The sequence below is a fragment of the Aquarana catesbeiana genome, linkage group LG02 (assembly GCF_042186555.1).
Source record: "Aquarana catesbeiana isolate 2022-GZ linkage group LG02, ASM4218655v1, whole genome shotgun sequence".
Classification (NCBI taxonomy): domain Eukaryota; kingdom Metazoa; phylum Chordata; class Amphibia; order Anura; family Ranidae; genus Aquarana; species Aquarana catesbeiana.
This window is the reverse complement of record NC_133325.1, coordinates 200,584,443-200,608,310: the sequence shown is the minus strand read 5'-3', so window position 1 is coordinate 200,608,310 and position 23,868 is coordinate 200,584,443. Positions and strand designations below refer to the sequence as shown.

The following is a 23,868-nucleotide window of genomic DNA, read 5'->3' as shown; positions in this document are numbered from 1 at the left end:
TAAATGGTGGAAGTCAAGAGAGTTTCATCGCATTCACTAAGCTAAGGGAGAACTACCTTGCAAAGTGGATAGCCTATTTGCCTTTAGTAAATCAATCCTACTGACCTTTAAAGCTTTGTATAATAAAGTGGTTATAAAGCCTAAACAGTTTTTACCCTACGGTATTCCTTGCATTAGGGTAAAACATGTTTTGGCCTAATTTCGATCCAGTACCATGCCTGTCTGCAGCGGCTCTCTCCCTTCACTTCTTACAGACTTCATTAAGGCAGCGGGAGCCATCAAAGCCAGTGACGAGGGAGCGGGTGCGAGCCCTCTGTCCGTGTTTATAGATGCAGACAGAGAGGTTCAGGGTCAAGCCTGCACGAGTGCCCCCATAGGAAGCAGCTTCCTATGGGGGCACACACCAGAGAGGAGGAGCCAAAAATGCCAGTAGGGGACCCAAGAAGATGAGGTTGCATTTAAAACAGCAATACATTTCTCAATTTTTCTAAGTACTCTTGCACAAAGTTTTTGAAGGAACTCTGAACTCTTTTGGAGGAAAACGGCAAAGCCTGTAAGACCAGGAAGTGAGGGGAGAGAGCCACTGCAGATGGGCACAGCACTGAATCCAATGAGGACTCCAATGAGGACAGACATGCATAGTTGAGTCGCTTAGCCTTGTTTGCATCTTCTTTGCAGGAAAACATAGGAACTGGGGTGCAGTAAAAATAGGATTTTTATAACAGCTTACCTGTAAAATTATTTTCTTGGAGTACACCACGGGACACAGAGCACCATAGTAATCACTATGTGGGTATATAGGCACCTTCAGGTGATGGACACTGGTATACCCAATACAGGAAGTTCACTCCCTATATAACCCCTCCTCCTACCAGGAGTACCTCAGTTTTTGTAGCAAAGCAATATACTTAAACCCCAAAAAGAAGGGAGGGACCTCTGTGTCCCATGATGTACTCAAAGAAAAGGATTTTACAGGTAAGCTGTTATAAAAATCCTATTTTCTTTACCGTACATCACGGGACACAGAGCACCATAGTAATCACTATGTGGGATGTCCCATAGCAATGCTATTTGAGGGGAGGGAGAGACAACCCGTAGGGCACCCCCAGACATGAGGACCTATACTGCTGCCTGCAGCACACTGCGCCCAAAGGCGATATCCTCATGCCTACTTACATCCACCTGATAAAACTTGGTGAATGTATGCACTGAAGACCAAGTTGCAGCCTTACAGATCTGAGCCATGGAGACCTGATGACGCACTGCCCAAGAAGCACTAACCGCCCTGGTAGACTGTGCTTTGATTGAAAAGGTGGAATGTTACCCCTTAAATCATAAATCTGAATTATAACTTGCTAAATCCACTTAGCGACAGTGGATTTCGATGCTGCCTGTCCTTTCTTAGGACCCTCTGGCAGTACAAATAAGACATCAGTCTTCCGGATCTGAGCAGTCATCTTTAAATAGACTTTGACCGCTCTCACCACATCAAGACAATGTAGTGACTTCTCTTCTCTGGAACATGGTTTTGAAAAAAATGATGGCAGGACAATATCTTGGTTCAGGTGGAAACCTGAGACCACTTTTGGCAAAAAACCTGGACGAGGGCGCAACCCACTCTGTCCTCGTGAATAATCAAGTATGGCTCTTTACAAGAAAGAGCAGCCAATTCCGAAACCCTCCTTGCTGAGGATATAGCAACCAAGAACACTAACTTCCTTGTCAGAAGGACTAAGGAAATATGCTGTATCGGTTCAAATGGCTGTTTTTGTAACACTGACAAAACTAAGTTCAAGTCCCAAGGGCTCAAAGGTGATTAAACTGGCGGATTAAGCCACATCACCCCTTGCATAAAACCCCGGACTAAAGAATGTGAAGCAAGCGGTCTTTGAAATAAGATCGATAAAGCTGAGACTTGGCCCTTAATAGTACTCAAGGCCAATTTCATCTCTACCCCTAATTGTAGAAAGGCAAGAATTCTGCCTATGATATACTTCCGAGGGTGCCAACCCTTGGATTCACACCAGGAAAAATAAGCCCTCCAGACTCTATAATATATAGTTCTGGAAGCTGGCTTCCTTGCATTAACCAAGGTAGAGATAACTGACCCAGAAAGCCCACGTTTTTTCAGAATATGGGTTTCAATAGCCAAAACTTTAAATTTAGCATTCATAAGGTAGGATGGAATGTCGGCCCCTGTGAGAGTAGGTCTGGTTGTAGTGGAAGGGACCATGGATCCTCCATCTTTACGATTTCTGCATACCAGGACCTTCTGGGCCACGCTGGGGCTACCAGAATTACTGGCTTTCTTTCCAGCCTGATTCTGCAAAGAAGTGGTGGCAGCAACTGAATTAGGGGGAATGCATAAATCAGTGAGAACTGATCCTACGGGGTCACCAACGCATCTGTTCCGCATGCGAGTGGATTCCTTGTCCTGGACACAAAGTTGACTAACTTCATGTTGAATCTGGACGCCAGAAGATCTACGTCCAGAGTCCCCCATCTTTGGCAAACAGCCTGAAAAATGTCGGGGTGAAGAGACCATTCCCCCCGGGAATAACTGCTGGCGACTCAGGTAGTCCACCTGCCAATTCTCTACTCCCGGAATGAAGACTGCCGACAGGCACAGAACATTCCTTTCTGCCCAAGTTAGAATATGATTCACCTCTGTCTGCGCTGCGAGACTCTTGGTGCCCCCCTTGGTGACTGATATTACCAACACCTTTTTCTGGGCTGTGTCTATGATCAGACCCAAGTACTCCAGCCTTTTTAGCGGTTTTAAGGAAGACTTCTCTAGGTTGAGAATCCAACCCAGACTTTCCAGGTAACTGGTTGTAATGCACACGCTTTGCTCCAAACGAGCCACCAACTGGTCTATTAGCAAAAGATCGCCTAGGTACGCCAAGACTGTTATACATCCCTGATGTCGATAGATGGCAGAAGTTCTCCTCCTTGTAGGATAGAAACCACTGACCTGATCAAAACCATGCGAAAGGAGCGGATATTCAGGAACTGATTTAGATTCTTTAGATCTAGAATGGATCTGACATTTCCATTCGGTTTTGGTACCGTAAAGAGGTTTGAATAAAACCCCAAACCTTGCTCTTCTGTGGGGATTTGTATGATCACCCCCTGAGCCAGTAATCGTTCTAGTGCCCGAAACAGAGATTGTCTTTTCCCTGGATCTTTGGGAACGTTTGACCTCAGAAAACAGGACAGTGGAAACTCCCGAAATTCTAGTTTGCATCATAGAGACACCGTGGAGATGACCCATCTGTCCTGAATTTCCTCTTGCCAGACTTCTGAGTATTGCAGAAGTCTTCCCCCCCACTCTGGCAAGGGGGGTGCCCCTTCATAATGAGGCTTTAGAATTCTGCTTTGCAGGTTTCTGGCCCAAGGCCTTCTTTTGTGCCTGGGCCTGAACCTGAGGTTATCCTCTAGAGCCTGACGGCGGAGGCCGTCGCCACTGCCTAGAGGCGGAAGCCCCTGGAGCAGGGGAAAGAGTCCACCTAAATGAAGGGCGTTTATACTTTCTTTTGACTGGCAAAAGAGTACTTTTTCCACTAGAAATCATTTGGATGAATTTGTCCAAATCATCCCCAAATAGCCGATCCCCATGAAAAGGAAAACCAGTCAGGAGCCTTTTGCAAGGTGCTTCGGCTGACCAATTTTTTAACCACAGGATCCTACGCATGTATACTAGCACAAGTGCAAGGCGGGACGCCTGGTGAATAGTGTCTTTCATGGTGTCTATGGCAAAACATAATGCTTTTGTTAGTTCAGCCAAATCCCGGGTACAGGTCAGGCTGCACTGTATGACACAGGTTAGGTTGCATTTAACCCCTTGCCGACCAGCGCAAGACGATATACGTCGGCACAATGGCACGGCTGGGCAAAGGGCGTACAGGTACGTCGCCTTTAAATCGCGGCATAGTGGACGTGCACGCCCGTGAGCATGCCCACTGGACTCGATGTCTGCCGGGGACCTGCGATCGTGTCACGAAGCAGCAGAACGGGGAGATTCTTCAGGCAGTTATCCCTCCCTAGACTGGTAAGTTCTGGCTCATCGTCTCGTGGGCTGTCCTGGAAGACGCTTAGAGAAAAGCTGAGTTAGATTTACCGGTAACTCCTTTTTTGAGATTCTTCCAGGACAGCCGGATTCCCACCCGGTTTTGTCTTGAAGTTACGTGTATTATGCATATGTTTTACAGGGACGTCCTATGGTTCTTGAGAATACCGACATGTGGCCTGGAGGACCGCCCTTTTTTCTGGTGGGGGTTAACATGTTTCCTGTCCTGGTAGGAGGAGCCCTAGGTCTCATGGGCTGTCCTGGAAGACTCTCAGAAAAGGAGTTACCGGTAAATCTAACTCAGCTTTTTTTGAGCACGTGATCTTCACATCTCATCACTTTTTGATGCACATGCACTTTATTATTTGGGACTTATTTTATTGTTTTTTATGTAAAATCAGATGAATACCTGCTTTTGATTCAAGCACTTTTATCACTGTTTCACATATTATTGTATATTATTGTATTTTTATTTTTTTTTAATTAGGGATAGTCATTTATGCATATTTGTCTTTTTGCTGTTTAGCTTCTTGAATTAGTGCACTTTATCACGGTTTCTCATAGTAATGTATATTATCCCATATTACTGCAATTTTTGTTTTGTGTTTTTTTTTGGATCATGTTTATTGTTTTTGAGAAAGTTTCTTTTTCATAATATAAATGTTCTTTTTTATGTTTTGTAAAATGTTCACCCTAATAAAAAAAAAGAATTAAGATGTAATCCAGTGTTATTTGATTTTATTCAAATATTTTAATAAATGTTTTTAGAAAGATCAGTTTTGTCTTAATGCACTGTTAAGTGAACCGAGGTACATTTTTTTAGGGAAATGGTAAAATAGAGGCCAAAAAAGCTGAACTAAATATATTTCAATGAGAGCTTTTTTTTTGTACTTCAGCCACTTTGGCTTAGATTTTTTTGACAATTCACCTCTCTTCGCTTATTAGTGAATAGACACAAGAAAACTAGTGCCAAAGATATTAATGGATGATTGAGGGATTAAAGATTGCTGCCACCGGTGAATCACCAGCATAGGTGTGTGTAGCCTATTGCATTTGGATGCGCACCCCAAAGATCAAACACACATGCGCTTGTGATATATATTACATATACATACACATACAGACACACACTCTCATGGCAGAGCCAGGACAGTGAAAGAGAAGTACGGTAGCACTTCATGAATGGCAGAACTGGTCAGAGGGAGATATTTCCCATCTCCCTGCCTGCACACAGAGCGATAATGCTAATGCGCTTGGGGTGATTAGGGTGTGCCCAGGCACACCCCCTGTTCATGCTTATGATCACCAGTTAATTGGCAAGAAAAAAGAAGCAAGCAGCGCAAATCTATAATCCCACAATCTAGTGACAGTGAACCCACTGCTATTAACCTAATTCCCAACTGTACACATTCGAAATGCCTTCAATCCAACAATCATGTATAATGATAAACTCTGCGTCATTGCATAAAATAATTCATTTATCATACAAAAATTATTTGTTTCTATGAAATAAACCAAGTGCAAATGTTGTTAAAAAAAAGTGCTTTTCATAGAAACAAATATGTTTTGTATGATAGATGAATTATTTTATGCAATGGATTGAATATATTTCACACGTGTACAGTAAGGGATTAGGTTAATAACAGTGGGTTCACTATCACAAGAATGTGGGATTATAGATTTGCGCTGCTTGCTTCTTTTTTCTTGCCACAAATGGAGACTTGCATAACTTTGGCTATAGACTTGTGGGGCTCTTGCTGTTGACTTGTGGGGCTCGTGCTCTAGACTTGCGAGTCTTGCTGTAGACTTACCACTGGAAATTTGCTCTTGCTAGAGAATTACAACGTAAATTTTCTCTTGCTAGAGACATACCACTGCAAATTTGCTCTTGCTAGAGACTTACCACTGCAAATTTGCTCTTGCCAGAGCCCTATCACTGCAAATTTGCTACAAATTGGAAAAGTGTCAACTAGAACTTGTGCTTCTAATGCTCTGCATGTGTACAACTTGCCAGGGAAGATGTGCAGCAAGTTCACAAGACTTACAATTCAATACTGCCACAAATGTGTGGCAAGTTATCCTTGCTATCTGGGATGAAGGTACAACATTTAGCAACTCACATGGTTGATGATTAAAACAGGCAGATCTAAGTATGCAGGCATGCAGTATGTAAAGCTGTCCACATAGTCCAGCCTCTGCACCTCCATCGACATAATCTCTTCCACGCTGCGCTCCACTAGCACTTCAAGTCTCGCTTTCAGATCGCTCTACTGCAGGGTAGTCTTCCCGGTCACGATTGCAGTCTGACAGCAGTGAGAGGCAGCGGTGAGGACGGCGGTCTATGTGGACAGCTTTACCCCAGATGCCTGCATATCTAGATGTGCCTGTTTTAATCATCAAGCATGTGAGTTGCTAAATGTTGTACCGTCATTAAATGTAACCATATTGCTACACTTGGAGACTCTTCTTTTATACACTGTAGCTCCTGCTGGATTTTGCTTCTAATCCCCTTGTGGAGACTGCCATTTGAGGATGGACATTTTATGGTTACACAACCTGGTCACATTGCTATAATCTTTTATATGTACTTTAAACTGAAGGACTTATGAACTAATGGTACAATAATTGGTACACGACCAGACTTTTTGACCGAACTTTTGAACGAATCCGTCGGACAATTCAATCGTGTGTGGGCTTCATCAAACCTTTTCTGTTGAAAAATCTGTCGGACTTTAGAAATAGAACATGTTTCAAATCTTTCCGATAGACTTGAGTCCGATCGAAAAATCAGTTCGTCTGTATGCTAGTCCGACAGACAAAAAAGGATGCAAAGGCAGCTATTGGCTACTGGCTATGAACTTCCTTATTCTAGTCCGGTTGTACGTCATCACGTTCGAAACGATCGGACTTTGGTGTGATCATGTGTAGGAAAGTCTGTTTCGTTGGAACTCTGTCGGAACTCTGACAAAATATCCTTCGTAGTTCAGTCTGACGAAATGTCCGGTTGTGTGTACACGGCATTAGAAGCACCTCTCTTCTCTTTTACACACTGTAGCTCCTGATGGATTTTGCTTCTAATCCCCTTGTGGAGGCTGCCATTTGTGGATGGACATTTTATGGTTACATAACCTATAACATTGCTAAAATCTTTTTATATGGACTGTAAACTGAAAGGCCTATAAATAAATGGTTGTGGAACAAATCATCTGACTTTCCATTATTTCTTAAGGGGAAATTCGCTTTCATGTACAAGTGCTTTGGATTACAAGCATATTTCCGTACGAATTATGCTTGCAATCCAAGGTTTTACTGCATATCTAAAACTTGAAAGTGTTTCTATTGTTTAATGTTTCCCTAATGGAAAGGTTTCCCTATTTGTCTTGGTGACCAGGACAAAAAGGGTTGTAAAATCCAAAATGCCACAGTTGTCAAGAGAACAAGAGGAGAAATCTGTCAAAGGGGATACTTGTTTAATTGACAATTGTGTAAGAGGGAATCTCTGGTCCTTTTGGATAAATCTTCTTCCATTTGCTGTAATAGAAATCTCCTAAATAGAACACAGACATCAAAAAATGAATTCCCCACTCAATCTAAAATAAGGCTTTAGAAACACTTCAAATTACAACTAAAATCAGTTTTGGGTAAACTAGTCCTTTAAATAAGGTGCCCTATGAGATGACAGGTAATCGGACATTTTTTGCAGGAAACATCTTTAAAGTGTTACTAAAGTAATTTTTTTAAAATAAAATAACACACCATCTCTGTGCAGTGGTATTGCACAGAGCAACCCTGATCGCCCCCCCTTCTTGGGTCTTCTGCTGGTGATCTTGCTCCTGCTCTTCTTAGTGTGTCCCCATAGCAAGCAGTTTGCTATGGAGCCACATGGTGTCTGCTCGCTTCAGAGCTGTGTGTCTATGGAGCCGCCGCTCCATAGACACACACAGCAGGACTTATCCCCGTCCCCACTTCCTCCTTACTGCATTTGATTAACAGCAGCAGCAGTCAAAGGCTCCTGCTGCTGTTTGAGTCCCGGTGTGAAGAGGAAGAGAGGTGAGAAAAGATGCAGATGTGCACAGCGCTGGATATTTTCTCCCCTCTCTTCCCTTTCACCCAGGGAAGGGGGAGGATAGAGAGCAATAAAAGGAATGCATTAAGGTAAAAAATGTTTTTAGCTTTAGTAACCCTAGTTTGAAAATATTACACAATAGCCCAATACTGCAATACTTGGTGCACATCAACAAACATGTAGTAAACCATTAGCTACAATTTTAATATTCCCCTTATTTTAGGAGAACTGACTAAAGAAGAACTTAACAGTACCTTGGTGAATCACTGTCACCTTGGAACTGAGTAGCTTGTGTTACACATTCTGTTCATTATCCCTGCTTTATATATTCCGCTTATCTTGTTTGTGTATGCCTATTTAAATATACACAATGTGTTGCGATTTCACTGAACGTTTCCCTGTAAGACTGTGCTGTTAATATTCCTGGGATAGACAGAAAAAGCATAGTTTACCAGTATGTCAAAATGAAATACCTGCAACACTTATAAAATGACAGTATAATAAATGTAAATTTCGACCGCTGTCACAAGTGGCTGCTTGGCTCTGTGAAGATGTTAGGTTGCTATGGCATTTTCCATAGCAACTTCTCTTATCGCATTAAAAAAAAAATTGCCTATGTGTTCTAAAAGCCTGTTAAGAAAAAGGGATTACATCAATCCTCCTATGTAATGATCCGACATAAAACCTTATCAGTCTGAAAACATAACAAAATGTAATCTATATAATAGCATTGGCGATGTGGAATTAGAACACTGGTTTCATCTGCCTTCCCATCCTCAATGTAATGGAAAATGATCTGACTTACATTGCTATTCTACACAATTGCTTCATTGCAAGAGTCATTTTTGTAATATGGGAAATGAGTTCAGCATATTTTATAGGCTGCCTTAACACACATATCTGCACACAGGCTTTATGCTGACATCTAATTGCTTTCCAACTTTCCTTTATCCAATCTATTGGAAGCCATTGTGGACCTGGTAATACACTTGGTAAGGCCTTAGAAAGTGATATTGATAACATACTGATGCTCATAAAGAAATCAAATTTGGAGGCCATGTAAAGGTATGCAATATAATAAGATTTGTTAATAATTCTGCAGAGGTTCATAAAAAATAACTGTTTCATAGAAAAGAATCCCTGATGTGGTTGGTAGCCAAAATAAAATGGTTATATCATATTAATAAAAACAAAACACGCACAAAACTCTAAGCTTTATTATTCTCCACGCTGGTCCTGAGGTGTAGAAAGTATCTAAAATAAGACTATATTGCACAAAGCAACCACTAATCCATCTGTCATTTATTATGCACAGCTTAGAAGATGAGGTAAAGCTCTGGGTGTTACATGGAACACAGACCTGCAGTTAGTGTAATTTCTTTGACGTCATAATTTTTGTCAGCAGTATGTCTTCAGTGACGAAAACTATGATGAAAATCAATTCCAATTTTTGTCAACGACTGAAAATGTGAGGAAGGGACGTTTACCTACGTGAATTTCTGCTTTCCTCTGAGCTTTGCTTCGTCTGTTAAAGCCTCAGCCCGAATGATACACTGAAGGTTATAGGACCCTCAAGGTGCTGCCTAATATAATATTTGTAATATAATAGAGTATACATAGATAATAGACCCTCAAAAAAAGAAATAAGGAGGAGGAGGAAGGGGATGGGAGCTCATGGTGAATGTAGGATTGAAACTCAAAATAAAAACCTGATGTAGCTCAACCAACCCAATGGTAAAAAGTGTACATGACTCCACTCACCATACACCCAATGATTGCAAAAAATAGTGGTCCAGAGGAGGTATAATGTGTGGGGTTTGTGTAGATGACAGGATATAGTGAACAGAGTCACTTGACCAGCGGAATATAGTCCCCAGACTGCAATGGCAACGAGCCTCTGAAGCAGCTGACAGAGATCGGCGAAACCAGTCAGGCTACCTAGGTCCACCTCTGGACGATGACTATTTGATGTTCATCATATATTTGTAAGGTTGGCGATATCTATGGGATGAGAGGATCGCACTTCAGGACACTGGTGTTTTATGGTCTTGAACAGATCTGATAAGTATACCTAACATTCCAAATGGAACAGTAAACTTCTTTGTGATTTTGCTGGATTATATAATCGCTTGTGATTGGTAACCTGAGAAGTCTTTATAGAGGACTTTCCACACAGTGAGAGGGAGGCTATGGAGGATTGTCTATATATTCCACTGGTCAGGTAACCCTGTTCACTATATTATGTCATCTACACAAACCCCACACATTATACCTCCTCTGGACCACTGTTACCAAGCTTTATCTCAGCTACTTCACTACAGTTTACCATCCACCAACCTGTTTTTCAATCTGTTTTTCAGCATGGACTGAATGATTATCTGTCCATAGTTGCCATTATACATACCATACTGTGGAGTGACTATATCCAGATATCCCACCATTGACCCAACAGCCAAACAGAGTTTTTACTATGTCATTTACACCCTCTTTGATAGGCCATTGTAGCCTGGGGATGAAACCATGATACATTATTTTTCCCCCATCTACTGTTTTCTTTGGGTGGTCATACCCCCAGCCATCCAGATGTGGACTATGTTTTTAAAGCATAATTGCTCTGTATGATTGATATTTTTATCAGTGTTGTTTTCCACTACTTTTTGAAATGAATAAAGTGTATTTTTTGTAATCATGGGTGTATGGTGAGTGGAGTCAGACACTTTTTACCATTGGGTTGGTTGAGCTATATCAGGTTTTTATTTTGAGTTGAAAGCCTCAGCCCCCTGACAAACTGTATTGGCTGAGAGGCGCAGGTTCCCTCTGTCTGCCTGGGAGTTCTGGAACTATGCCCTGCAAACCATGTGGTGAGTGTTTCCTCTTCCAGCAAGGTAGCAGATAACAGCCTCCCCAGACCAGTTCTCTGCCCTGTGAACTCCCTCACTCCCATTCACTTCCCCATACCCACTACATGTTGATAGATTTTTACTCCAGGAGTATATAATGAGTTTGGAAATTCTAGAGAAATGCTTAAATAATGCATTCAAATTTAACTAAACCAATAAGATTTTAGTTGACTTAATGTAATGGAGAGTTTAATCAATTAAATATGACTAAAACAAAAACAATTCAGATAACTAAAATACAACTAAAACTAAAATGGCATTTTAGTCATAAGACTATGACTAAAACTAAATCAAAATTTGATGTCACAATTAACACTGCCTGCAGTAGAACTTGTTTATCAATATATAACATGAAATGTTCATTGCCCCACACCAACACTCCACTTGACCCAACCCTATACTACAAATAGAAATGTGAATTTGGTTATCATGAGACAATGCAGACAATTCTCCATACTTTGACAGATCAATCTGTCTCGCATTAAAATCAAGACCTGCACTTTCTATAGTAATGCAATAATAATAATAAAAATAATAATACATTGCATGCCAATTATAGCTTAAATAAAAGAAAAATCTAAGTGCACTCCAAGAGACAGGTTTTTTCCACACCTGTTATGATGGATTATGGATAGATCACAAGCTTATCACTCACACGCACTCAATTATGTTTTGCTGCTGTCCTATAACACAGGACACTGTGGTATTGTTCTCACCTGTATCATCCACTTTGCTTCTCTTGCTGGGGACATCACTGCTGTCATCATCTGACATCTCCATCTCCTCCTCTCTCCGGATACCCATGAGCTGTTCACTGTGTGCATTTCGGAGCTCCTACAAGAAATAACAAAATACAGGCACCACTAATAAAACACATTGAACTTCGTTAATATATACATCATTTTGCTTAACAGTTCTCCACCAGATCTCCCAGTTTTCATTCACTGGCAGTTTGAATATTGCAAACTGCTGCACTCAGCCATGACCTAGGAAAAATACGAAGTTAGTATGACTTTTAAAGAAATAATGTACCGTATATAACAAGAAATCATATTCCTGCTTTTTAGATATGTATAAAGTTGAATGCGAACACTGTTTTTATCTGCATTAAAGACCTGTTACTTATACACACTACTTTTTGATAACACAGTTCTCTCTACAAATGTTAAATAAGGGGTGGTAGGTGTGGCGCTGTTCTGGGGTGCAATATTACATGCCCCTATGTGACACTCTATATGTCCTGCTGTTATATTGAATCAAAGGCCAGAAATTTAAAAAGTGTCCTGTGCTTAGTGAAAATCCATAACTGTGCAGGTGCTGACAATGCACATAACAAGAAAAAATAAATATGTAGTATACTGACAAGTGCTCTACAAATTGTGCCTCAAATTGTGCCAAAAACAGTATGTAGGAAGAACCACAAGACCCTTATTAGTTAGAATCCGGGCGCATATAAACAACATAAAGACGGGCTTCCTAAAACATGGCATATCTAGAGACTTCAGAGAGTACCACAACAGAGACCAATCTGGGCTGGTATTTTATGCCATAGACAAAATTAAGGGACACTGGAGAGGAGACAATAAAAAGATACAAATATCACAAAATGAAACTAAATGGGTTTTCTTTAGATAATAAGGTTATTCCTGCGCTATCAAAATATGGAAGAAAGCTGAAGCTGGAACAGCTGCTAGCACCGATTCGGGTACACACCTGACCTTCAAAATAATCAAATATAGATATGTGGTGCAGCGCTACTCCGCACTATACAAACATATTTAAAAAATTGTGCATAGCAGAAATCTCAGTGTCACATCATGAGTTTTCAACACAAACAAACGTAAAAAGTAAGGCCTTAAATTTAAACGTGATACGTGACACTACTCAATAAAGAAACGACTGATGTAATAAATAATAAATAAATACTGACGTGAAAATAGATATAGGTATTACCACCTACAATATGGTGAACCTTGCACTAAACAGCGTTAATCATAAAGTGCAATACATATATAAAAAATATATAATAAAACAATAAGTGCAAACGATGCTCAGGCAAAGTGACAAAGTGCAGTGGAGTATTCAAATCAAATGGGTCTGTATCCAGAATTCTATAAAAAGTGACAAATGTGCAAAAAACATCCAACAGAGTAAACCATTATGGCTCCAACAGACCCATTTGACTTTTTACGTTTGTTTGTGTTGAAAACTCATGATGTGACACTGAGATTTCTGCTATGCACAATTTTTTAAATATGTTTGTATAGTGCGGAGTAGCACTGCACCACATATCTATATTTAAATGGGTTTTCTTACTTAATACCCTCCAACCTAATGGATTGCACATAGACATAGATCTCAATTGCTTCCTCAGCAATTTTTAATTCCTCCTCACAGTGGGAGTCAATTATGGAGTAGGTTTTTAGGTTTACAAACTTCATGTGATAGTTGGAACAAAATTAGACGTATAGGCACATATGGAGTAGGACACCATGTGGCACAACGAAGGTTACACACTTCTGAATACATCTAGCCATTAACATACCGCCTTTATTATATTTATATATATATATATATATATATATATATATATATATATATATACACACACACACACACACACACATATATACACATACATTACATACATGGGGAACGAATATACTTCTGGGTGGACCCCCCATGTATTATTTTTATTGTACTTTTTATTGTATTTTTTAGATATTATATACAGTACATATGAGAATAGACACATTTTTATACATATGCATCGTATATAATATATATTTTTTTATAACGTATATATATATATATATATATTTTTTTTTTTAATAAGGGGTTAATAATATATATAAAAAATTTATATTTTTGTTTAAAAATAGGTATAACCGTTTGTGTTACCGTATACAATATTGCTATAGCATGCGGTGTCCCCGTGACTAACATTTATTAGACACTGGGCAGTTAGTCTGTTTTAGGAGTTAAACATTATTTCTATCAGCTATCAGAAACTAAAAACAGTAAGAACAACATCATAACAGATGGAGCCCTTGTCTGTTTACTAACGGTCTAACCAAAAATGGCCACGGTCACATGACCACCAATCAGGGATCACCACATGCTATTTAAACCAGATGGTGTAGCAAGATGGCGCCGCTCCAGATGACGTCTTAGTGACGAAACACGTAGGGCGGAGCTTCCATTGTCTTTGTATCACTTGCGGTTTCAAGCCGTGGAGCGCGAATCCTCCCGGTTTCCTGTATTTTTTCCAAGGCTTTATATATTTGAACTAAATGTGAGTACGTTTCCACTTTTATGCAACAATAAATGTAATTTTAAATGGTAATATACTATGGAGATGTCTCTTTTCTATATGTGGGAGATACAGAGGGAGATCTAGAGGAGGAACACATACCTTATACCACAAGTACAGAAACACACAGCTGACACAGCAGAAATAAGATCTCATGTTTGCTGCACAGTGGCAGAAACTGTGAAAGTGAGATACCCCTGTGTGGGGTTAGTGGTTCGGGTGAGTGCAATTCCTATAGGGGATCTATAAGAAGCACAGAGCACAAATCTGAGGAACACCTGTCACTTTTTTCATTTTTTTAAACGTTTCTTTGGAATGACATATGGACTATTTATGATTACAGTGTCTATATATATCTCTTTATATGAAATTAATGCATATGAGCATCACTGAGGCACGATTTTAAGAGCACTAGTCACTTTAAGTAGAGTTTTTTTATGCATTCTCAGTAAATGTATTATGGATTGTTTTTTAACACAGTATATATATATATATATATATATATATATATATCTTTCTTTTTGTATGAATTTGTGGCATATGAGCAACACTGAGGCACAATTTGTAGAGCACTTGTCATTACTACATATTTATTTTTTCTCGTTATGTGCATTGTCAGCACCTGCACAGTTCTGGATTTGCACTAAGCACAGGACACTTTAAATTTCTGGCCTTTGATTCAATATAACAGCAGGACATATAGAGTGTCACATAAAGGCATGTAATATTGCACCCAAAAACAGCGCCACACCTACCTCCACTTATTTAACATTTGTATTTACATTCCACTAAGGGGGTTGTATTGGTAGGGGCAGCAGTTCTCTTTTTCTCATTTTCCATTTAATTCCGTAATCGCAGGGCCACCAACACATTTTGACATAGTTCTCTCTACCCCAGGAGTGACTTGCATACCTAGGGTAAAGCCCTTGACCAAACACTTTTACAAATACTGAAGGCAACCATCTTGTGTGGCTAGCTCATGACTGTGAAAGACTAGTGGCATCCTCAGGTTTGATCAGCAGTATTCCTTCGCAGATGGGCTCCTTCCACAAGATGGCACAGTGGTGTAGAAAGTTGTCACCCATCACATTGGTGAACTGGTCAGGAGGATGTATCAGCTCTACTTTAAGAGGAACTGCAGTCTACTCACATAATTTGTAATAAAAACATCTTTGCCATTCTGAAGCTTTCCTCCAACCACTTTGCATATTATTTTATATACACTGTGACTTTATACTTGTCAAATATGCTGCAGAAATCTCCACTAAGTCTGGCTGCATTCATTTTAACTGTGGGTGTTCACTGCCTGGATTTACACAGCCACACAGAGGCACACCTACAGCTCTGCAGCTCTCACTGGACCTCTTATGACTCATCCCTCTCCCTTCCTGGCAAACTCTCTCTCTCTCTCTCTCTCTCTCTCTCTCTCTCGAGAGAGAGAGAGAGAGAGAGAGAGAGAGAGCTGTGCATGATGTAATAAGCCTAGGCTTTTTACCAGACAAGAAACAGGAAATGGGCTGTATAAGGTATTTACTGGCAGAAAAAAAATGTTTTACTCCCCAAAGTTAAAACAAGGGCAGAAAATTAAATGATGGAAACTTGAAAAAATGACTGAAGTTCCGCTTTTACTTTAGGGGGCACAAAAAGGGGCAGTAGTTCGGCATCACCGTTCTACATACGTTGCCTTAAAAGTAATCTTTTACACATTGGGGGACCTTGCACGTGTTTTATTTTGCATTTTTCTTACTTTAATCCAATCCTTTATACAGTAAAATGTTACCTCTTTTATAGCTGGAAATCTTAGTCAAATATGATATGATGGAGTTTGTAGTTTGGCTATAGATAAAGCACAGTGTTTGTAGAAAAGGCAAGTACAAGGGACACGTCACAGTCATGCACTAACAGATAAGAGATAGGATGGTTATTTCTACTAATATATGTTCTATCAGAATTCAATTTCTATGTCAAACCCCTAATATAACTATTTGTCACTTTTGAAAATGAAAAATATCTGATTCTTATGCAGCTAACTATATAACAAATACATTTTTGTACATAGAAAGTATAAAGACACAGACAAAAGTTAAAAACAAAAAGGTATACCTTCTAAAACCCAAGATACTCCCACAATGATCTTCAAAATATATATCAATACATCCTACAGTATAAATCAAGAAATCGAAACAGATAAGGCTGTAATATTAATTTACCAATAGTGGCAGTACTCTCTCAGAATAGCAGCAGTTCCTTAAAAGGCTGAGTGAAATGGTCTCTCAGAATAACAGCAGTTTCTTAAAAGGCTCTGTGAGTGAAATGGTTAACCCTACAATCACTAGGACACCAGTAGAATAGCAAATCAGCAATATGCTGTATCATCCACTTTTTCCACAGACAAATTAGAGTGGTATGTCATCCAGATTGTATTCCAAGAGGGCTCAGTAAAAGCTTCCTGTGTTTCTGAGGATGTAGCACATCAAAATATTTAAACCAGCAAATTGAGGTGACATTATATGATTGCAGTAATGTTATTATCCAAAAAACCTTGAATGCTCTAGGTATGAGAATGATCTCAAGGTGGATTTAACCTGTGATTAATCAAAGAAGATATTGTCCATATATACGCTTTGACATGGACCACCGAGACAATATATATGGTAGTAGGTTATCCAACATCATTTAGTAGTATACATATGTCCATGTGCAGATTTCTATAGGGACCACAGAGACCTTTAATGCATGGGTTGTATAGTCGGTGCATCATCATCCAGTCTCCAAGTAGATTTAACCTGTTATTAGTGATGCAGGTGAATTTACCCTGTCATTTGCAGTGTATGAATGTCCATATGCACACTTCTACAGAGACCACGAAGAGACCGTATATGCATGGCTTAGATGTGTAACTTATATACATGGCTTGTACAGTTGGCACATCATACAGTCTTCAGGTGGCTTTAACCTGTCAGTAGTAGTGCTCGAATATCCACATGCAGATTTCTACAGGGGCCATCTTATATGCATGGCTTAGAGGTCACCCCAAGTAGTTGGGAGCCTATTAAGCAGGTGACTAAAGCAGAGGCTATAATAGCTGTCTCACTCAAACTGAAACTTAAATGATAAAGATTTCATACCAGGTATAAAAGTAAGTCTATCCATCATAAAAAGATATGAAGAGCATCACCAGTGGATCAAATGGAAGAGTAATGTCTGACCGGTTTCATTGGTGACTCAACTTCCTCAGAGACTGTACAGCCCAGAGTGCTATACCACATCCCTAAATACTAGACCAGGTGTCAACGATACCCAAAGGGGCAGGGAAGGGAATGCCAAAAGGTTGCTCCAGCCCCATTTTTTTCTACAAACCAGGATATCCCACTGTCTCTCTCATCCCCACAATGATTACTCCCCCAGGTGACTAGAAAGGGGTATTGCTGCTCCAAATGGTAGACTCAGCCACAAGGAAACATAGGAGGGAGAAGCAAAGTGGAAAAAAGGGGCCAACAAACACCGGGCGCCAGCGTTCAGGGAAAACATGTAATAATGCATAACAAAAGATCAACCATACACCAGCATTAATAATAACATACAGAATTACAAAAAATGACCACTGAAAATTCGGCATTATAGGTTAGCTGCATAAGTACGCTGAAGAAATAAATCCCCATTAATCATAAATATATCAATAGAAGAGAAATACAGTATGTATTATCAAAAATAATATAAAAATATATATATATACAGAAAAGTATATCTCCTCGTCATGGAAGGAAAAAAGAAGACAAAAGGACTAGTATCCGGAACGTGTAAGTTATATACCCGTGTATGTACACACATCCAACACATAAAACATACATTATAATTTTTAAAAATAGACTAAAATGAAGACCTTCATTTAAACCTCGGGAGTGTGTTGCGCAAAATTACCAAATCTACCTGGACTCATGTTGTAGAATTTTTTTTTTTTATTATTATTACATTCACCTTTTCACATATCAGGGGACCCTCTCCACCACCCAAATCTTTAATCCATCACTTTTACCATCACGTTTTCAAGACAATGTTCTCCATTCACAAAAGAAACTTGCATGCGATATTTAGGTGTCCAGACACATTTTGCCTAAATATTGCATGCGATCCATTAACTGTCAATTCAATATACCATTTTGCGATATTTACATCAAAATGCTGAAAACGCTTGGTAAATATCGCATGAAAAGGCGTAAAAATCCATTCCCAGAAGGAAATAAATAATTAAATGCATGCGGTAATTAAGTAGTGATCGAGACATGCCGTAATGATAGAATGTGTACTGGTTGTTAAAGAGCGGGTGGCCACAACCTTATCAACTGATGAGTCATCAGAACCCCGCTGACAGATTAATGTAACAATGCGATATTTACTACTGTAAATAAATACAGTGGCTACCGCCAGGCGTTACCATACCTCATGTTTTCACTACTAAAATACCATGACTTCATAAAATAACTCATGCACTAATTTAGTAGCGTTTTTTTTTGTGACTGCCCAAAAACTTTTTGAAAAACGAAAAGCGGTATTTTACCACATTTTTTTATGGTGCTCCCACTTTGTGAATGGATCCCAATATATATAGCCACCGGGAACATCAGACTATATGTTTGTATATCATAGATATGGTCATGAAGTCTTTTCCTGACCATGTGGTGGGTTTTCCCAACGTAGAAAGTCCTGCATGCACAGGTCAAGATATATACCACACCCGTGGGTATCACAAGTAATATTCCCAAAACATCTGCAGAGAGTCAAAACATTACCCTCCATTACAAAATGCCAGTAATCACACTTCCCACATTTATATAAAGCAAACTGTAACCTGTTCCTTTTCCCATTTGTCCGTATCGAACCACTTCAGCCCCAGAATTTACCCCCTTCCTGACCAGGCCATTTTTTCGGATACTGCACTGCATCGCTTTAACTGACAATCGTGAGTCGCTGTACCAAAACAAAATTTGCTTCCTTTTTACCCACAAATAGAGCTTTCTTTTTGTTTGTATTTGATCACCTCTGAGGTTTAAATTTTTTGTGCTATAAACAAAAGAAAAGAGCGACAATTTTGAAAAAAAAAACACAATATCTTTTACTTTTTGCTATTATAAGTATCCCACATTAAAAAATAAAATTTTTTTCCTCAGTTTAGGCCAATATGTATTCTTCTACATATTTTTGGTAAAAAAAAATTGCAATAAGCGTATATTGATTGGTCTGTGCAAAAGTTATAGCGTCTACAAAATAGGGGATAGATTTATGGCATTTTTATTTATTTTTTACTAGTAATGGCAGCAATCAGCGATTTTTAGTGGTACTGCGATATTGCAGTGGACAAATCGCACACTTCTGCCACATTTTTGGGATCAGTGACATTTATACAGCGATCAGTGCTATAAAAATGCACAGATTACTGTATAAATATCACTGGCAGGGAAGGAGTTAACACTAGGGGGTGATCAAGGGGTTAACTGTGTTCCCTAGGTATGTTCTAACTGTGAGGGGGATAGGACTGACTAGGCGAGAAGACCAATCGGTGTTCATACTTAGTATGAACACACGATCTGTCTCCTCTCCCCTGACAGAACCGGGATTTGTGCGTTTACACACACAGATCCTGGTTCTCACTCTGTCACGAGCGATTGTGGGTGCCCAATGCATGCGCCTCCTACAGCATCTTAAAGGGCTGATGTACAGCTAGGACGGCTTGCCCAGGGGAACCATCCTGTCACAGTATAGCTACGGCAGCTGGTTGGGAACCGGTTAAGGATCAGGCCCTGTGATAGATAACTGTAGGTTTTTTCTAAACAAATTCCTTTAGCTTTAGATTTCCATGAGTATGTCGTGATGAAGAAATGCGTCAGATCGTGGCTATACAGCAACCAGCTGTGACGTCTCACATCAAACCAGAAGTGTTGATCCGAGTCTGATGAGTCAGTGTGGGTGAGATACAGGATACACACCACGGGTCCGCTGTAACCACAATACACCATTGCTTGCTTTCAGCAAGATGATTTTTCATGCTCGATTTGTTTGAATACATGTGATTGCAATATTTGAAGATTTGATTTTAGTTGAATAAGTAGATTTTAAGCGATATCACACTATCCGAACACTTAATCTATTGTCATGTGGAGAGGATCTGACACCCCAATCACGGTTGGATATCGCTTGGATTTAAGCCTATGAGAGTGAATGTGTGTTTGTCAAGCATGAGAGTGCGAGGCATCTTCATTTGGTGAGTGCGTTTCTTAAGGGGAGCGGAAGCACTATGTACACACGGTGTGGTGGAAGATTTGGAGGACTACAATCCTTTTAGAAGCATATTTGGAATCACTGTGATACATTTGGACTGTTTAAATCACAGACTTCAGTCATAGTCACTGCTGATACAGTGACTAACACTTGTCACTGGGTGTTAATTTATACTTACAGCATTTTGGCACCAACTATTTACTTTTTGGTAGACGATAAATGCATTGTTTAAATTCCTTTAGCTGCTCGTCATCAGTCAACAAATGCCAATGCTTTTGGCGTATGTTTAAAACATCTTGGAAAGAAGTAGTATACTGTATGCAAAGATCCTATGCAAAGATCCTCCCTGCTACTTTCCTTGGCCCTCATATAGGTTTTAGACAACTATTTACATTTGTACATTTGGTTGATCTTTTGACATGTGCCATAAGGTTCACTTCCCGAATGCTGGTGCTCGGTGTTTGTTGGTTCCTTTATTCCACCGTTTCTTCCTCCTATATTTCCCTGGGGCTGACCCTGTCATTTGGAGCAGTAATACTCCTCTAGAGCCACCTAGGGAAGTAATCATTGTGGGGAATCGAGAGGCAGTAGAATATCCTGGTTTGCGCAGGGGGGGAAAAAAACAGGGTGGGAGCCGCCTTTGGCATTCCCTGCCTCTTTGGGCATCAAGGAAGTTGGCTAACCAATAAAACTGGTCAGAAATCAATCTTTGTCACATTTGATCCAATGGTGGTGCTCTCAATGTCTCTCATTGATTTATGGACTCTTACTTTTACACCTGGTATGAAGTCTTTATGATTTGAGTCTCTGCTTGAATGAGGGATGAGGGGACTATTGTATATTTGCCTCAACTTTGGCCGCCTGCTTAATGGGGGGGGAATCACATCTAAACCAATTATATAAGGTCTTGGTGATCCCTGTAGAAGTCTGCGTGTGGACATTTAGGCACCACTGACAAGTTAAATCAACTTGGAGACTGGATGATGATGCACCAACTGTACAAGCCATGTATATAAGTTACACATCTAAGCTATGCATATAAGTTATCTCGGTGGTTCCTGTAGAAGTCTGCATGTGGACAATCATACGCTATTAATGACAGGCTAAATCCACCTATATGACTAATGACAGGCTAAATCCATGATGATGATGGACCAGCTATACAAACCATGCATATAAAGTTACACATCTAAGCCATGCATATAAGGCCTTGGTTGTCTCTGTACAAAAATATGCATGTGGACATTTGTATGCTAAAATAGTAGTAAAGGTCTTGCCAGCTACCAAATCAAAGATCCCCCATCTTATATTAGTATGATGACAGCTGCTAGTACTAATCATGTCCCATACTGTGTGAGAATCACAGACAAATAAATAAATCATGTGCTGCGCTATCCCCTTAATGATCTGCTGAACCTGCAGCAAAAAACCTTAAAAACTAAATTGTTAAATACAGTGATAAAATGAGGGACGGGTTTCCGCGCTCACGGACCTGAAGGCTTGCAGCCTCCCCTTACACTTACCCCCGAAGGAGTGAGTTAAATAGTAAAGGAAAGTTAATTAGGGGTAGATGGCGCTACCTTACCAGGGTACCTTAATTTATAATATAATGAACCTCAAAGAAAAAAGAAATCAGAAAAACTAAATACAACCCCTTTATCACTTATTAGGTAGTGGATCTAAGTGTCCAGCATTACCTGAATGGACTGTACTAACAAGTCAGTCTCATACCTACATGCAGGTGTACACCGTGTGGCTAATCATCATAGATTAATTACGTGACAACTTGTAAAAATTAATATATGACAATCCAAGAAATAAATAAAATAAAATAAAACACCACGGTTTAAAACCTATGTTGATCCCCAATTGTGTCCAAATGTGCTTTTATGCATAAGGTGAATTAAATAGTTCCAACATTAGGCATATATTGCAGGACTGCACATTAAATTATATAAAAATAGTGAAAAATTAGTGAAAAAATTTAGTGAAAAAATTGGTGAGGGAGATATATATTAAAAAGTAAAAAATTAGTGTATCAAAGTCCAGTATCAAGAAGTAAAAACGTCTGTGGTAAGTGACTTTCGTGAAAGCAGCTGCTCAGATCCAGTGACTTGTGGTGCTCCCCCTCAAAGATCCCCACTCACCAGCTCCCTGCACCCCTGCAGGGGTAGTAGGCATGTAGTAGCAAGCAGCAATATGATGTATATGGGTCCTCAGGGTCCACCGCTCCAACTGTGAAGTATCCTTCAGTATATCCTCATATAGAAGAAACAGGGCTCCATAGTGTGATACGTTTTAAATAGTTTATTTAGCTATCATAACAGCACAAAAAATAAGGCAAATAAAAGTAACTAAAATTAAAATCCGGGCTATTTCTAAAAGAGCCAAATAGTCACACAGCGTGTAATCTGTTTCGTATGGAGTGCAGTGCGTCTAGAACCATCAGCTGCGCGGCGTGCGACTCAGCTGCGTTCCACACTCTCATACTTCCGCGTGTGACGTCAGTGCGTAGCTCCGCCTTACGCGTTTCGTCATCGACGTTATCAAAGGCGCCTTTTTAATATACATCTCCCTCACCATAATTGTTTCACTAATTTTTTTCACTAATTTTTCACTATTTTTATATAATTTAATGTGCAGTCCTGCAATATATGCCTAATGTTGGGACTATTTAATTCACCTTATGCATAAAAGCACATTTGGACACAATTGGGGATCAACATAGGTTTTAAACCGTGGTGTTTTATTTTATTTATTTCTTGGATTGTCATATATTAATTTTTACAAGTTGTCACGTAATTAATCTATGATGATTAGCCACACGGTGTACACCTGCATGTAGGTATGAGACTGACTTGTTAGTACAGTCCATTCAGGTAATGCTGGACACTTAGATCCACTACCTAATGAGTGATAAAGGGGTTGTATTTAGTTTTTCTGATTTCTTTTTTCTTTGAGGTTCATTATATTATATTATAAATCAAGGTACCCTGGTAAGGTAGCGCCATCTACCCCTAATTAACTTTCCTTAAATACAGTGATGTGCCTATAAATTCCAAGAATAAAAAATATATATATAAGCGACTGTTGTCGTCATACAGCTTACAACATCATATAGCTTGAATATTTCATAAAATATAAATATTGATACAAAAGTGATCCATAAAGTGCTCAGGTGCATATAGGTCCGTGATATTCTGACCATCCAGGGTCAGTTTTCAGTGTCCTTAATCTAAAGATA

General features: G+C 39.6%; 1 protein-coding gene across 6 annotated transcripts in view; it reads right to left on the bottom strand.

Annotated features, from left to right (window-relative positions):
* Positions 1–23,868, bottom strand: part of ENOX1 (ecto-NOX disulfide-thiol exchanger 1) — an 855,443-nt gene that overhangs the window by 108,671 nt on the left and 722,904 nt on the right. For all 6 annotated transcript variants that reach the window (XM_073614184.1, XM_073614181.1, XM_073614186.1 and 3 more), the window contains one exon: positions 11,752–11,869. In XM_073614184.1, coding sequence (XP_073470285.1) covers positions 11,752–11,869 — 118 coding nt within the window. The remainder of the gene's footprint in view (positions 1–11,751; positions 11,870–23,868) is intronic.